The following is an 18,431-nucleotide window of genomic DNA, read 5'->3' on the forward strand; positions in this document are numbered from 1 at the left end:
CGAGAAGGGGTTGAAATTGAAATTGAAATAGAACTCATATAAAGCGTCTACACAGAAGGCAGGAAGAAGGCACTACTTGAAGTGGCCGAGGTACATTGTTCATTACCATAAATGGAGTGACTTGATGCACCTCTGTATAAGTCGCCTTAAAATTTCTCCAAGCTGCCTTCCCGCTTTTCCGCCCTAAAACCAAAGGCGAATGTAAATAGACCTATCTGCCTATATTCCTATAAAAGCCACCTTCTCAGTGCAGGTGTATAATTCCATAATTGTGTTCATGCTTGTGATCATGTACTTGAAAAGGGTGAAGAGGTGCAATTCACAAGCCTCGACAAAACCCAGCTTTCCCAATTATTCTGTAATGCTGATTTTGATATAGTTCGTTGAATGATAAGGTCGTACAGGGCAAGTATTAGACCTACTGATAACCTCTGCCAATTCCTCCTACATCGTAGGCCTATATTGCTTACCAAGGTCAACTCACATACCAAACATACCTAAAGTTTCTTTCCAATGTTTCCTTCCTTTCCTCCTCATCTTTCCTCCCTCTCTGCATGCCCATCACGGTAAAAACACATTATCCAGGCCTCTGCGATCACTAGACTTTCAGAAAGACTAGACTTTCAGAAAGACTTCCTCTCCAACGGGAAGTGATAGACACACGGTGACAGTACAGATGACAGTACCAGCTTGATGTTTGCAATGTGATACTGTTGACTGCATGTGACCGGTTTGTTTGGTTTTGTTTTGGTAATTGTCTTGGTTTTGGCTACGGTTTTTTAAAATTGTATACTAGAGAGAAAGTGTAGACGTCTCATTCAACCACCATCTGTTGACTGGTAGGTACCCTGACCATGACCATGCTCGTTCGCGCCATCGCTTTTTTCGCTATCGTTCTGGTGGCCGCAATGTGCGCAATGACGGCGGCGAGTACCACCCCGCAGGAGAAGCCACCAGCCGACCGGATGGAAGCGGCATCTATCATGGACGAACTGGCAGTCCAAGAACTTGGGAGCAACTCGAACGAAACCCAGTGCGTGCTATTCTTGGAGGAATATAACCGGCTCGCCATGGAAGTGTACTCGTTTTCTGTCAGCAAAGCTTGGATATACAACACAAATATTACCCGCTACAACCAGGAGCAGTTGGTAAACTTTTTTAGTTTCAATGTTTTCATTTATATAGACGAAAGCTGTCCAATCTAAATATACCTATTTGTAGAAAATGAACAATTAACATGGTGCTGCTTGTCAACTGTTGTTTTTTTTTTCTCATACAAATTACGATGATATTGAATGCAACGTCCCACGTGCATTCACAACGTCCTATTGATTGTAGATTTTTTTTATTCCTCTACAGAGGTACTTTATTCATTCATTTCCAAAACTATACATCGCGGAAAATTTTTAAACAATTGAATGGGCACATACTCAGAAAAGTACACATTCTTCATTGGTTACTAAGTAAATGATCTCATCATGTTTGATATAATCTCAGAAACATTATCTAACAGTATTTCATTTCTAAAACTAATCCATATTTTCAAACTATTGTATGAATTTCCTTGAAATAAATGTATGCATGTATAGCATGTATTGTTTATAAATTGCATACTGGGCATATATCAATATTTTGTTTATATTCGTTACATTTGGACTCTTTGATTCCACTCCCATAATCAATAGTTTCTCTTTTAATAAATTGTTTCTCTAAAAGCGAACTGAATAAATTCAGTGATATTTTTCCAAAACATAGACACTTTAGGACATTCCAAGAGAACGTGACTAAACGTTTCTGTTTCAGAACAAAATGTACACAAATTGTCACTTATAATTTTCCATTTGAAAAGATTACATCTATAGGTAAAATACAATGTAAAGTCTTGAAAAAGCATTGCTTTACTTTGTTGTTCCTTAGTTTTCGAAATTTTTGTTTCAAAACAGTATTCCAATCAAAATCAGTATTCAGATCAAATCTCTCTTTCCAATATAACAATATAGTAAAATCACTTTTCTTACTCTCACATAACAAATTATAGAATTGTTTCAGATAATCTGATATAATCATTGTCCTTTATTACATATAGATCAATATCACAATCTTTATGGATTGATTGTAGATAGAAACAAATAAATTGGAGTGAATGAACGTTAAAGAGGTCTGATATCACAAAAAGTAAATGTCTTGCATAGACAGACTCTGGTGAATGAAGATTAGTTTTAATTTCAGTACAATGAACAACAATAAGAAAAGTCATGTTTGGATTGATTACTATCTTAATTAGTAGACAGTCAGCTGGAGAATTCGATTATAAAGTGTTATATATATCTTAATCCTCTCTTGAAAAGTGGGAAAAACATAAAGATGTTTACGAAACCTGTGTACAGAAACTCCAGTTCTTCACCCCCCCCCCAAAAAAAAAAAAAAAAGTAGAGAGAAATGTTCAAGAATAGTGGTGTAATGCAGAGACGATGCTATTTCAAACCTGGGAGGTAGGCTCCCAATTCTCTGTTCAAACAGGACCGCTAGTAAACCTAAATGTAGGCCTACCATTAATAAAGAAAGAAGGTAGGAAATACATGGCGCTGTTTATTAGGGCTTTCAGCCATCTAAAAACTAAAACATAGCTGCATGATCTTACGTGCTACTGCTATCGCTCTCAAACAAATAATTGCAAATCCTTCGAAAGGGATAAAACGTTGCATATATTATACCCTTCTCGGTTTTCTCAGAGAACAAGTCTAAAATTCGATCAAGTCAAAATGTCAAGAGGGGTGAAAAAAAAAGAAGCTAACAACTTGACGTTGACATGAATTCCCCTGAGACGAAAAGATCTCGGCCACGACCAGAGGAAAGAAGGTAACAAAAACAGAAAACAAAAACGAAACAAAAATTGCTATTACTCGTATCTAGGACTCCTGTTGCTAAGGTTTCCCCAAGGTTGACCTCAGCAAATTGTTCGGGTCAGTGATGAGCACATCACGAGCTAGTTTACTACAAGTAAGGAAACAAAATATTCCACGCGTTCAAGATGACTCTAATCTCTGCTTCAAAACAGTGATATCCATAACCATAATGTTAATGCGCACTAGATGAGGTGATCTCGATATTTTCTCACTTTGGTTTGAATATAAGATATAAGATCATCCTTTTTATCAATATAATTCAGCCGCCATTATTTTCTTCATTCTTGTAAAAGTCATCAATGCTACATCGTTAACAGTGAGGAACACAATAGATACAATTTTATTTCTTTAATTCATGTTAAAGTTTAAAGTTCAAAATATTTTGTTGTCATGTAAAAATGTATGCATAAAAATTGTTTTCAGACATTTGTGCAGAGTGCATAAAGAGTACGGTAATCACTCAGTATACAAGCCGACATGCAAAATATACACAATGACATTCAATGCATAATGCATACAACAGCAAAAGAAATCACAATATTATGACAATCTTGCAAAAAATATGTCATAGAAAAAGACAGGAAATGCATAAAACACAGATTTATGTGAAAGCGAATCAATCCGTCTAATTTGCACGTGTGACAGTGCCTGATACAACTAATTTGTGAAAATATATGAAACATGATACAGGGCCTACTCCAACTTTCTCTTACTTTCTAACCTTCCTTTCTATTGCAATGAAACTTTCGTGTTAGTATATACAGAAGCGTTTTGTATCCGTAAAAGCAAACGGGAGTATAGAGTTGAGGTGTGCATGAACTCATGTTAAGACTACAGATCCCAGGAATTTATGGATGTACTGCAGTATAGGAATTCTTACTGGTAAGAACAAATCAGTGGGACTGTATTGATTATTGAGAAAAGTACATGTAGGATGGAAAAATGAAAAGCCTTACCCTAAAAGACCGTGACGGATGCAGTAGCAACAAAATTCTCAGCTTTCGTTTATTGAGTAGATCTCACTATTCTTCTTTTTTTTTTTTTTTTTTAGCGAACAAATTAAGAATACAACGTTGAATAAAACTCCGTATCAATTCCACTAGAGTGGAGTAAAGAAGATGTTTAACTGTTCTAGCTTTAAAAACAAGTGACAATGACTATCTGTAGTATGATTATGACTTCTGTGATAAGAAAGAGAGAAAATAGATAATGACCCGTTTATCAAGTATATACAAATTCAGTAAGCAACTTCTGTTTGTTTGTTCGCTTTAATAATACGCGTACACGTCAAAGATGAAGGATGTGACTGGAGTGACTGCTACTTCATGTAATAAGTGGGAGTGGGGGACGGCATCACCGAAAGCGAAATAATACACTCGACAGAAGAGATTGGCACCCAAACATGCATGTATGATTATACATTCATATGCTTCTTTACTGTATGTCATGAAGATAGATAGAACGGAGAAGGGCGTGGGGGATGTCCCTCCCATATGAGAAAGAGTTCGCATTTTCGGGATGGAAATTTTTATAAAACATGTTTACCTTTTGAACAAGTTCGCAGATACAAACTCTGTCAGAAATTGTAATATAGGTAGAATAGAAATACAATAATATTAAGCCTTAAAATTAAGGGAGAGGGGAACGCCCCCCCCCCCCCAGAAATCAAGGGAGTCGGGGACACCTCCACTCACCCCCTCAACTCCCGCGATCGCCGCCACAGCCTATTGTACTGACAACAATAAAAACATTGGTTGAAATAAGTATAAGAATATTTGAAATATATCACGCTTTCGCGGGCGGTGGTTGTAAATGGGTGCATGCAGAAACATGCAATGATAAACTCTAGTCGTTCCTAAAGAGATTTACAACCTTAGAAAATCTCTTTGGTCGTCACAGAGGGGGTCAGTCTGATATAAGATTGCACTAATGCTGTTCTTTTTGTAGAGTAGGTATAGGCATACTACTTGCCTATGAGTTACGAAATTCCTTGCCCGACGGTGCAGACCACATTTTAAACGAGCATGAAAATGAAATGTGTCGACAACATTCCTCATCTTTGCCTATAGCAAAATAGAAGGTTTTATTGTGTTTGTTATTGTTATTTTGTAAATGCATTGGTTTTCCATATTTCTGTAAGGTTGAGGCACGGCTCAAGTCGTCGAACTTCTCCGCGGAGATGCGTCTTCGGGCTCTGGTTTTCAACGACACCGAATTCTCGGAGCGGACAAAGCAACTCCTCTCTTCTCTCACCTTCGAAGGCGGGTCAGCGTTAAAGAACGAAGAGGAATACAAAGAAGTAAATATCATCATAACAGATATAGTGCTAACGAACTTAATAATCATACAATCACAATCATGCTGGTGATAATGACATCAGAAATGACGCGACAATGTGGTAATGATGATAGTGATGATTGGAGCTGCTTTGGCTCAGAGGTTAGGATCTAATAAACCTTAGTTCCCCGTTCCCCGCGGTTCGAGGCTCCCATCGTTATGAGACCATCTTTGACTATTACTGACCGGACTTTACGGATTTAGTGATCTTCATAATTTGCAATGGAAATAAAGTATGTAATATATATCAGTCAATCTCAGTCCAAAACGGTCCATAACGGTCTGATACGGCCATGTGGCTGTCACTGACCAACGAACACAAGGGTTAATTTTTGGCCGAGTTGGGATTATTCATACATGATGAGATGGCGGAGTTACGAGGGTCATGATAATAGTTTGTTAGGTCCATGACGGTCGAGCTCCGGTCTTGTAACAGTCTATAACGGTCTATTCATACCATTGTATTTCTGTTTTCTACCGCCCAACACCAAACTACCACGTCAACATCCACATGTTATGTACATCCAGGGTGATGGATTTTTTTCCCACTTCCCTGGTATATCTGCACACGACAGTTTACTTTGCTGTAGAACTTTAAAAGTGCAGCGTATCGATATCCGGTTGGGCGCCGACCACACAAGACCGTCACAGACCGTAGTAGACCGCGTAATTGACCGTACAATCGTGTCAGACCTGAGATACTCCATCAGACCGTTGAGAACCGAGAGAGAACTGTACGGCATTCCTTTGAGCTCCTTCCCCATACGACTCTTCACAAATACCGCGACAGGCCGTGAGAAGTCTTAGCAGGACCATACATAACTCTAGGCAAACGGGGCCGCCATGGCCACTGCGATCATAGTGTAAACGATGTTCGTTTGATTTTTTTTTTTGTCAAAAAAAAAAAGAAGAAATGAAATGGATTGAAAAGGCCCTTGCTGATTTTAATTAATTATCTATTACGTTCACAAAGGAGGTCAAAGTAAGAATGATCTTGAAAGGAGGAATGTTTCTTTGGACAATTAATACATATAGATTTTTGAAATTATCGATATTTCTAGCGGACAGAATTTGAGGGGCATGCGTGATTATAGTGATGTAGCATTTACATGAAAAACAATATCATTGTTTAATTTCGCTCAATGTTAAAGCTATGTCTTCATACTGTATTGAACACTAGAATCCAACTAAGATTACAGGCAAACATAGAGTGGATGATTCCCGTAAAGCCGTGTCACACCTTTCCTGGCAAACTACGGGGGACTAATTGCGAGTAGGGATTTTCCAGCGCGCAGGAGAATTTTCTGCGGGGGGACAAGAATGTTTGCGAGTTTCTCTCTTGTGCTAGACGCGTGCTATTTACATTCTACTTGCGTGTAGTCCATGTACCCTGCGTGAGAGCTTTGAAACCGATCTATTTTCGGTTACGAGCGACTTAAGGGTACTGCGAAGTACCTGCGTTGGAGTTGCCTGCGAGGTGCTGCCGGTAAGGGTCTCCTACTGGTGTTCTGCGTGTACCTCTGCGAACGAACCCCCTTGACTCACTCGGAACAAGTTTTGAGCATGCTCAAGGTCTTGTCATACCGTATCTATCTCGGGAAGTTTTGCGGGTTGACAGGCGGGGAAACAAATTTGCTACCCGGAGCTCTCGGCAGTTGGTCCGCGACTAACAGTACCTAGCGCGTATCTCGCCCATAATAGATTATTTGCCCGGAGGTGCGCACGCAAGTCCTACCCGCAGCCAAGTATTGAGCGTGACCAAAACTTTTTCCGGGTGAGTCGCGGGGATTGCCCGTAGAGGTCCACGCAGACCGCCAGTAGGAGGCCCTTAGCGGCAGCACGTCTAGCTGAGCCCAAAGACGAGACAAGACGAGACAAGTATATGCCTGGGTGCAAATTCAGAGAAACTTTTTGAATGTTGAAAATAGTTTCACGACAGAGGTTCAAACAGGCGCAAGGCTATCCCTGGAAAGAAGGTTTGTATAACTTTTTCTGTTCCCGATAGTGCTGTCTCTTTCACAAATTCGTTTTCTGTACTTGATGTCATCCTTTCAAGAGTTGCTTTATCAGATCTAAATGCTTCAATAACCACTTTCTTAACATTTCTAAAGATTGAATATCAGTTGTAGCTGGTTTATTTCTTAATTCTTTTCAACAGTACCTGGAGTTACTGTCTGCTATGAAGGGACGTTATTCCAGCGGAAAGCCGTGCAAGAAGGACGGCACTTGCTACTCTCTTGATCCAGGTATTACCATTATTAAGTTTACCTTGGTTTCAAATATCAAAGTAAGTTGTTCCTCTTGCTGCCAACAGAACGTTTATGCCCAAAGAATTTTTTCAATGCCTGAGTTTATTTCTAAGAGGACATTTCATTGTGTATTATTTGCTGCATCATCTTTTTTTTTTTTTTATTCAGAGCAATGCTAGTTTTAGGTCCATCTCGTTAATATTTTGAGAGCTTTTCCTTCTGTGCTGAACGAAACAGTCTAAATCACACTATATTTAATTCGTCTTGAAGTGGATGTCTTTCTAATAGCATCCCTTGGTGGAATTAGGGAACGGTACATGTATATAAATCGTTTAGGATTTTTAATGGCCTTTCATGACTCTTTCAAGATTGATTTGAAAACTATATAGACATACTACAGATTTTACTGTTTATGAATCATCATAACTATAATACAAAAAGTTATATAATCCAGGAGTTTCAACAAGTGAATCAAAAATGTTTGATAGTACGCTCATTAATTCAATAATAAATTGTACAGTGCACTCCCATAACGAAAACGGTTATGGTATAACGAAATTTCGTTACAAGGAAAGAAAGATTCAGGCCCCAAATTGTCTGCATATTCTTATAATTCATTCGGCTATAATGAAATTTCGATATAACGAAAGAAAACTGCCGGTCCCGAAGACTTCATTTTTATTATCAGATTATAGCTGATTTATTGGCTTAAAATCCTGGCTTGATATGTGTGTTGTACATGTACTTTGTCATCATCTTTTTAAAATGACACCCCCCCCCCCCCCCCACCAACAACAACAACAACAGAGGGACGAAAGTAGGGAAAAGTGAAACTGTGACGCGTACGCAGTTATTCTAATTTCTCATCATAATGATAAGTTGTACAATATAGCCTATCCAGCATTCATCCATTAGAAAGAATCTCCAGGAACACAGTTGCTACCAGTCTTTGTATAAATTGGGGGGAAATAGATGCTATTTTCATTAAATATTGGTTGCAGCCCCTAACGTACACCAGAAACATTGTAATTCTGTTAACAATCTCCGACGTGAATCGTGGTTACAATTGTGCAAATTAAGTCTAGACATATTTATTACAATGATTTTTGCAAATTACATTTTTATACTGTCTCTCTTACCTTCTATGTTTGTTTGTTTTTTTCCAGATCTGCAAACTATCATGGCAAGATCAAGAGACTATGACGAGTTGTTCTGGGCATGGGATGCTTGGAGGGACGAAGTTGGAGCGCCGGCCCGGGCTGACTTTGTGAAATATGTGCAGACCAAGAACAAAATTGCTAGGGCGAATGGTATGGAAGATCTTTAAACGGATTAACCCTTAGTCACAGGACCTGTTAAAAAAAAAAATCAGCTGTGTAAACGTGTAGAGGTTTGACATCCCCTTTCATTATTCTCCCTAATATCTATAAAGGTAAAGCAGGAGTGTACAGTTTCAGAACCAATTCTTTTCGTTTGAAAGGGAGAGTTTGGTATAGTCGAAAAGTAACAGGTCAATATTAATAACGAGATGCTCTGGGTTTAGCTGTTAACATCTAAGGTCCTGTCATGAAGACTGTGACTTTAACAGTGTTTAAGCTAAAGGTTTAGCTCACGTTTCAAAACACTTGACGAGAGTGATGGAGGACATCATTATGTTATCTAAAATGCAGGCGGGGCCGCGGCGGTAATGATGCTCCTCGTATAGATATACGAGCACAGCTGAGCAGCCAAAATGTCACGTTTCTGTATACGTTTCTCATAACGGTATAGGCTACGCGGACAGTGGGGAGGCTTGGCGAGGAAGGTATGAGGTCGAGTCGATTCCCAGCTTGGCCGAGATGGTGGATGATCTCTACCATCAGCTGGAGCCCCTCTACCTAAACCTTCACGCCTATGTGAGGAGAAAGCTCTACAACCTCTACGGACCGAGGTACATCACCCTCCGGGGACCAATACCGGCACATATTTTGGGTATGCCACATATCATCATACATGTATTTGGTTGATTGAATTAATCTGATCTGATCAAATCTAATATGAAATTATGTCTTCTCTTTTTTTTTTTCAAAATACACACATACACGCACACACACACATACACGCACACACACAAATACGCAAAAGTCTTGAAAGGGCCCCTGAAATCCAAGTGCGCATTGATTTGTGTTGATTTATGATACCCTCAACATCACTTTTGCGGTGAAACAAATATCTAGAAACATTCCATATATTATTTTTAACGAATATTTTTTGTATTTTTCTTCAGATTACTTGGGAACGCCCACAAAAAATCCTTCCAAACCAATCAATATTAATATTCTTGAGATGACCTCATCTGTCAATCATTGCTAAAGTACTGAAATGTTTAACAAAAGACATTGGAATGCACCTTCCCCTCGACTCAGCATAACTTGCATGTTCCCTCGCCATGTCTTTTGTTAGTCACATTAATATGACAGAAACATGCAACTTATGCTGAGTCGAGGGGAAGGTGCATTCCAATGTCTTTTGTTAAACATTTCAATACTTGATTGACAGATGAGGTCATCTCAAGAATATTAATATTGATTGGTTTGGAAGGATTTTTTTTGTAGGCGGTCCCAAGTAATCTGAAGAAAAATAGAAGAAAAAATCGTTCAAAATATATGAAATGTTTCTAGATATTTGTTTTACCGCAAAAGTGATGTTGAGGGTATCATAAATCAACACTAATCAACATGCATTTGGATTTCAGGGCCCCTTCAATCGTTGTTAATGATGACAGTAGATACAAACTGACTTAGGGGGAAAACCCTGACTTAAAACAAACAAAATATAACAAAGATGATTAAAAGTTTCAGGCTTTTCATTTCAGGCTTTCACATTTTTGTGAAAAAAAAAATAGCATGAGTCATAATGATTATGCTAGAAATGATGAAGTCATTATTTATCAAGCTTCCCCGTGACTGCATGACATACAGAACTCTGCCACTTTTTTTTCCATTTTACCAATCACCGTTTGTCTTGTTGTTATTATTAATGTTGTTGTTGTTGCAATCGTCGTTATTGTTTACTAATTCAGACAAAGTGGATTCAAATGAAGTGAAGTTTCTCTGCTCTGGTACTTCCAGTAGGTTATCTATTACACTACAACCAGCGAGGTGCGAAGACTTTAATTCCATCTCATTACTGTAATAATTAACTCAAGGAAATAAGACTTTTTTTTCTTGTCCTAACTTCCCCCAAGAACAATGCATGGATATTCTGCCACTAAATTACAATTCATTACCAAACCTTGATGCCTAGCATTGTTGAGAAAATTGTGTACGTTAAGATGCACTCTATTGGACATAGTTGGGTGTCGTAATTAATAGATGTGTCCCTGATGCCAAATATGACAGAAATTTTTGCTACGTCACTCTGCAGGTAACATGTGGGCCCAGACTTGGGCTTACCTGAGCGACATTTGTGAGCCATTTCCAAACAAGACTCGAGTGGATTTCGAAGAGTTGACCAGAATCATGGTAAAGCAGGTAAACAGCATACAAATCTATTTATTTGATTATTGTTTCATGTGAGATTATATTCATAGGTTTTCAGCTTGTCTCGGGAAAGCCTCAAAATAATTAAAGGGCATACATACATACATAACATAAACTGTGTGGTTACTGTTAGATATTTTCATTGCTTGAAATTTAGCACAAACGTTTACATGCATGAAAAAAAAAAGACTACTCATGACATCACGTTATGGGAGAAAAAAGCAAACAAACAAAAGAGAACTTGACCTGTATTCATGACACAATGTGCAAAATGATGCTTGTCCAAAGCTTGTGACAATGAAAGTTCGTCCGTGTTTGGTGGTTCATCCACCGGTCATCACCCTAGTTTATGTCAAACAGGACACTGTTTCTCAGGATGTTCGAGGGCTTCCCAACTGTTTGAATGAGGCTATTTCCGGCTGCGACCTTGGCCTATTCTAGTGAAAGATGTAAATGTTTTAAGGGCTGTAGTTCTGACGTCCAGAAATTCTTGACATAACTTAAAAGTTCAAAACACCATCAACCATTGAATTAAGCGGCTTAGTAGTAATTTTGTTTGTCTGTTTGCATGCTTCTGTCGTGTTTCTGTTGTTGTTGTTGTTGTTGGTTTTTTATTTATTTATTTTTTTTTTTTTGGGGGGGGGGGGGGTTAGAAGCTGTTCCTTCTATGTTTTTCTCTATTTTTCCTCCCTGGACATGTCAGCTGTCTTTATCATGCTCTCTCTCTCTCTCTCTCTCTCTCTCTTCCCGCTTGAGCATCAGTACCCGTGATTGAATACTGTGAGATTCAATACTTTTCTGTACCGATGAAAGGTCATTTATTCCCTATTTACATCGGTCTCCCCCGCTTTTATATGAATTTTATTAATGTTTTATTACATGATGACATTTTCACAGATTAATTATGTACATTGCCGGTCAGTGCCCCACTGTTTGCGTTTATTAGGCCTACATGAAATGCATCGCTCCGGTGATCCCTCGCATTTGTTGAATTACATCTTAAGGGTTTATGTCAGATCAGTGTGTGTGTGTGTGTGTGTGTGCGTGTGTGTGTGTATGTGTGTGTCACACATACACACACACGAGCTACAGTAGCTTCTGACCACATGAGCACTGCGAATTAAGGGTTTCTAGCCGACGAACACTGTATTTGGGCTTTCTATAACTCAGTCGGTGGAGCATCATTTTACCAATGCGGATGACTCGGGTTGGAATCCCAATGGAATTTTATTTTCTTTACTCAATTTTTAAACTGACAAATATTTCAATTTCTGGTCAGTTTTCCTTTGTTTTAAGTCCATTTATTCCATTCTCTTTCTTTTTCTTACCCTCTCTCTCTCTCTCTTTTTTCCAACATGATGATGCAGAATTATACGGTAATCAAGATGTACAAAATGGCCGAAGAATTTTTCATCTCTCTGGGGCTTGATCCACTGCCCGATTCTTTCTGGAACGACTCCATGTTGGTCCGCCCATCGGACGGGCGGAACGTCAACTGCCACCCCTCTGCTTGGGATTTTAATAATCAGCGGGACTTCAGGTTAGTTCAGCGCAGCCAAGGAACGTGATGAACAAACTCAGGCAAATTCACATCTGCGCTTACAATTTACCTGTGCATTGATTACCTGTCGAATATTATTTATTTATTCATTTATTTGTTTATTTATTTATTGATTTATTTATTCATTTATTCATTTATTTATTTATTAATTCTGTTTTATTTTCACAGGGTAGCCCTTTCAGTTATAGAACTGATTTTAAAAGGGATATGATATACGAATATGATTCTGGCTGTCTGGATCTTTGTATCAGGCACCATGTTATTCATTCGACCTCCTGTTTCTACAGTACTTTCCGAAGTCAAATCTCTTGTCATGAAAATCATTCTTTCATGTCAGCATACAAGACAGTGTTTTGGTGATTGTTCATTTTCTGCATTTCAACAGAAATTTCGAAATAGTCTCAAAATATCGATTTATTCTATCCAAATACACTCATGGCTTACCATTTCAAGAAATTTCTTTAAAATTATTCATTTCACTGATATCACCTTGAAATTTTCACTACTCGTGCTTAGTCTGCTTTCTACTAATTTTGATTTGTCAATCATGTTTGTACAATTATCATAATTGTGTTACAACATTGTACAATGCTTTGTACAGGGGGTGTCAAGGTGCTGTATAAACTCTTAATGTGTGTGTGTGTGTGCGTGCGTGCGTGCATAATGGCATGACCTATTGTAATGAACTACCATGCACATAGAGTATCGCTATGGATAAGGGATTATAAAAACGTGATACATCTCACTCTTGTGCTTACGGTGAAATCATTTGCATTTCACACTATAATAAGAATGAATCGAATAACAATTTGAAAGGTGATCAAGCCGTTTTCCTTTTTGGTGTTCTTCTGTTTGTTTGTTTGTTTGTTTGATTGATTTTTTTTTATTCGCCCAATTTAGAATTAAAATGTGCACGACGGTAAACATGGGTCACTTCATAACGATTCATCATGAGATGGGACACACCCAATATCAGATGATGTATAAGGATCTTCCCTTGGGGTTCCGAGGCGGGGCCAATCCCGCCTTCCACGAAGCCCTCGGGGATGTGTTAGCCCTCTCCGTCTCTACACCACAACATCTTCACAAAGTAGGACTCCTAGAAAACCTTGAGGTTGACCGCGGTGAGTTACCGCTTGTCTCCAGACGCGAAAGTATCCTTAAAATTTATCAAGTTGATTATGCCCATCAAATTTCTTTTTTTTTTCTACGTCGTCTTTTCTTTCTACTCTTACTACTAGTACTACTACTACTTCTTCTTTTTCATCATAATCATCTTAATCACCATCATATTCATCATCGTCGTCATCTTCATCTTTATCTTCTCTTAGCATCTCGAGGTTATGTGAAAGCTGCAAATTCTTCTGATTAAATATGTATCACCAGCAACCGGTATACTGTAATGTGGCTTATTAGTATTAGTTAATAAAGAAACAAATCTGCTTTAACGCTTGTTCATGGTCACACTTTTCTAACAGAGGCCGACCTCAACTTTTTGATGGGAATCGCCTTGGAAAAGATCGCATTCCTCCCTTCGGGCATTTTGTTTGACCAATGGCGATGGAGCGTCTTCAACGGATCCACCCCCGAGTCGCGGTACAACTCAGACTGGTGGAAATTAAGGCAAGGCAACTGAATTGCTTTTATACCACACATCTTGAATCTAGGTGGTTCGTTGTAAGTGGACAATATGCAATGAAAAAGTCCGTTGTTTTAGTGCCGAAACGTAATAACAGTAATATACAGTATTATAATCGTAAACTTTACAAGAAAAAAATTACAGAGGGTGTTTTCTTTAAGTGCTCTAGAGACAGAAAGAGAAAGAGAGAGAGAGAGAGGGAGAGAGTGGGGGGGGGGGGACGGAGCGAGTGAAGATATATTGTGTGTACATATTGCACACACGTGCATCTCTGCTTGTTTATTTTTATGACATTATTACCAGCCGACAACACTCTAAATCAGTCGTTAGCAATATACCAGATGAGAAGTGCGAAATTACTCAAGGGCTTCCTGCAATTACCACGCTCCAGATCTCAAAAGTATACAAGTCTGTTTTCCTCACAATGAACGAGTGCATACTGCATAGTCTCCATCTTTGCTTAAGACAGCTTACTATATAGAATAATAATGATTTTCAAAATATATATAGCCTCAGGATAGTCATTGTATCTTCTTTTCTTTCATTCCCCTTAAGGCTGCGGTACCAGGGTATCATACCACCGGTGAAGCGAACTGAAGACGACTTCGACCCAGCGGCAAAATATCATATAGCTGGAAATGTTCCTTACATAAGGTGATGTTTGTAAATGTGTGACATTCCAAAAACTCTGCACTTCTCATGGCTGAAGGCTCAGTTCTTTTTATTTATAGTTTGTTTGTTTGTTTGTTCATTTCCATCTGAGAAGATGGCTGGATAGCCCATATTCAGCTTCGTTAAGCTGGTCTTCCATAGGGTCCAGTTGGATGTGAGGTGGGACCACTTCACCGGGTTAAACACCCTGCTCTTTGCGATGAATGAATGAAGCGGGATCTTTTACGTGCATGAGTTGTTGCTCTCTCATACACGGGACCTCCATTTTATGTCCTATCCGAGGGACAGAGTGTTTTGCCTCTTCCAAGAGGGGACGGTATGCTTACACACAACATTGCTCAGTCCAAACTCGGGTTCGAACCCGGGCCGCGTGATCGTGAGGCAGACGCGCTACCAACTGAGCCTACTCACCGCCCAAATGTTAGTGAGATATTCAGAGTAGTAATACTAGACATTCTATTTCCGCCTATTCAGTCGCCATCCATTTAATTCATCCATTCAATATTTGCCATTGCTGTTCATTTGATTTTCTTCCCAGAAGAGCTCGATAGGTCGAATGTACTTGTTGACACCGAAGATTTTAATATCCACAAGATAGTAGTAATACTTAGTAATCGGGCCATTGACTGGGCTTTGTGTAATAGCGATCTCTGTGAAGCTTGTTTCAATTTCAAATTCCTTCTGCCAGTATTCTGTGAAGTTTGTATCTATGATTATATGGAAATATGCCAAAGTTGGAGCGTATATATACATGTACTAACATATCACCCCTCATAGATATTCATGCTCAAAATCACACTTGTTGCTCTCGTCAAAATGACTTTTTATTCTTCCTTTTCTATCACTTTTCTACCGGTTCACTGGAGGTGTTATTCTTTTTCTTCGAGAAAACAAAATTACAGTTAATGACATTAATATATACATGTATTATGGTTCTTCAACATCTACCCCTGATAGGTATTTCCTCAGCTTCATCACACAGTTCCAATTCCATGGCGCCTTGTGCAAGGCAGCCAACCACACTGGCCCTCTCTACACCTGTGACATCCATGGGTCCAAAGAAGCGGGTACCTTGCTGTCGTGAGTTCCAATATCATTGCCATAAAATTCATCGTCCTCATCCTATTAATACCGAAAGATGTTAATACCTTGTATTTTTAGGGAATAGTTTGGCTCTGCCGTTATCATGGTACATATGCCATTGAATATTGATGGCAGTGAATGTTGAATAATGGGTTTATTTTCTATTGTTTCTATATATTTTTCTAAGCAATTATAATTCATCAATTCGTTTTATTTTGTCTCTTTGTCTATTAGAAATATTTCAGTATATACGCAAAGCGTTCGTCTGATGGGTGCATGTGGGTGCACGATGGTCCCGTTTTCCTTCGTTGAGGCACTCTTGGAGCGCAAGAAGGGATTCACGAATAGAACTTTTAAAAGTGAATTCACTGAGGATATCCTGGTTCTACCTGATAGTGTCGAGATGTAGAAGAAGCCACAATGTTAAGAGGCAATTTTGCAGCAGAAATTATCACCCTATCATTATCTTGATGGCAACTTCTGAATTTCATGCATGTCTTATGGTGGTGAAAAATAAAAATGAACTGCTTGAATTCATGGACTGCATTGCTAATTTAAATATGAGATACATGTTTATTTTTTTTTATTCTTCTGTGGGAACAAATAATACAGTTAACGTAACTTAAAGTATTTTAAATGTATGTGTTTCCGATGAGTTTTGTACGTATAGAATAACGAACAACCCAGTGCACGGAGGAAAAAGTATACATAACAAAATTATTGTTCGAATAAAAAAAGAATACTCTACCTTATGCAGAATTCAGAAAGCAAATAATTGCAATTAAGTATAGTAATAAACTACAGAAATATGATTTTATTGGACTTCACGGATTAAAAATATAAAAGGTTTTAAAAGTTTAACCTTTATTCCTTGTGGTTGCCATCATTCTTTGTGATTACCAGCATCGTAACGTCCGATTTACAGGATTATCATGTTTTTGCTGTACTGAAAAGTTTTGTCTCGTATTGAACGATTTCAGTGAAATGATGCAGAAAGGTTCTAGCGAGCCATGGCCTGATGTGATGGAAGCCATGACTGGTGACAGGACTTTGAGTGCTGAGTATTTGGTGGAATACTTCCGGCCACTCATTGATTACCTCGAGAAGGAGAACCGGAAGAACGGAGACATTCTGGGATGGCCAGAGATGTACACCCCTCAAGGTATCATACCATTCATTCTACATCTATTGCTATGCCATTGGTCCTAAGCTGTATCTGCTGATCAAATTAAATCTAATAAATTGACCGTCATGTTAGTAATATTCTATTCCACATTCAAGTTGAATCGTGCTAATTTTATGCATCGATGTATTTTGTTACATTTTATACATTTATTTCATTGAGAAAATGAAAATAGATTTAAATTTACATGAAATTTGGATAGATAAAACATAAGTTTAAGCTTTTGTTGATAAGAGACTCAATTAGACACTATAGTTCTAATTCTCGATATTCGTGCCTTTGGATCGAAGTAGAAATATAGAAAGTATACATTACCATGGAGATAGCATCTACAGTATAATATCATTATCATTATCATCACCTATTGACTGCCTCTGTTTACTCTGCAAATTTATTTGATTTGGGGCGGATTCCTTTTTTTTTTTCTTTCTTTGCTTTTATTCCACCTGAAACAAATCCGTATTCCTCGATGTTATTATTATCGTTTAAAAATGTCCATCTTTAGTACGGCACTTATTCGCATAGTAGCCTGCCACTGTATATCATGTGATCACGAAACTTTCGCATTTTTGCATTTCCTTTGTTTCATGTTTGTCAAAATACAGAGCCAAAGGGACTTAGTGGAAGAGGGGCAATTATGCAACCAGGACCGGCAATACTTCTTGCATTTATTTGCACTTTTATCTACAACGGAGTGATTTAACATTACGGCGTATCACGGGACCAAGTTCGGCGGGGCGAAGATGCCAGACGAAAGTATAGTGCTCACAAACTCTCACAGACTGACGTCATACCAACTACGCAGAGCACAGGCAAAAAATTAATGTAACATATATATATAATTGTGAATTCAAGAGATGCAGCACTATTGTAGAACACATCAGCGAAGTTTGGGGGGAAATCGGACAATCCGTCCAAAAGTCATGAAATTTTGAATTTTGTTGCAGCCATCACTGGATTATAAGATTACAACACTTTATGACGTCACAAATGGACAACGATATACAGAAAATATGAGAAAAATTCCAACATCTTTCCATTTTTATAGCATAATGAAAGAGCACTTGACTTACTGGTACTTCTCTTAGAAAGCAAGTATAATCATATGACCCTTAACTTATGTCCGCAACACGTCGAGGGAACGTGTAACTTTTCATGAAAATTGACATTTCTCTCAGTTCTCATAGTATTTTCTTATCAACGTTAGTAAACATACAAATGGAGACTACTCAGCCTCTCTGGGACGTCCCGCCAAGTTTAGTAAGCTTGTTTTGTTTTTC

General features: G+C 38.4%; 1 protein-coding gene across 1 annotated transcript; it reads left to right on the forward strand.

Moving 5' to 3' along the window:
* Positions 1-1,049: 1,049 nt before the first annotated feature.
* On the forward strand, positions 1,050-18,221 carry LOC140237453 (angiotensin-converting enzyme-like). Its single transcript, XM_072317379.1, has 13 exons — positions 1,050-1,148; positions 5,047-5,205; positions 7,411-7,489; positions 8,659-8,802; positions 9,263-9,463; positions 10,898-11,004; positions 12,381-12,553; positions 13,475-13,698; positions 14,053-14,197; positions 14,769-14,867; positions 15,843-15,965; positions 16,949-17,130; positions 17,757-18,221. The coding sequence occupies exons 1-13, from the start codon at positions 1,071-1,073 to the stop codon at positions 17,852-17,854; spliced, it is 1,812 nt and encodes a 603-aa protein (XP_072173480.1). The 5' UTR covers positions 1,050-1,070; the 3' UTR covers positions 17,855-18,221.
* Positions 18,222-18,431: the final 210 nt, after the last annotated feature.

This window comes from Diadema setosum, chromosome 14 (assembly GCF_964275005.1).
Source record: "Diadema setosum chromosome 14, eeDiaSeto1, whole genome shotgun sequence".
In the NCBI taxonomy this organism is placed as follows: Eukaryota; Metazoa; Echinodermata; class Echinoidea; order Diadematoida; family Diadematidae; genus Diadema; species Diadema setosum.

Bases quoted from the DNA above. Each gene is read 5' to 3' on its own strand.
- LOC140237453 (XM_072317379.1), top strand. From the start codon at position 1,071: ATGGAAGTGTACTCGTTTTCTGTCAGCAAAGCTTGGATATACAACACA. The intron at 9,464-10,897 runs GTATGCCACATA...GTCACTCTGCAG, and splicing joins AATACCGGCACATATTTTGG to GTAACATGTGGGCCCAGACT. The intron at 12,554-13,474 runs GTTAGTTCAGCG...CGCCCAATTTAG, and splicing joins AATAATCAGCGGGACTTCAG to AATTAAAATGTGCACGACGG.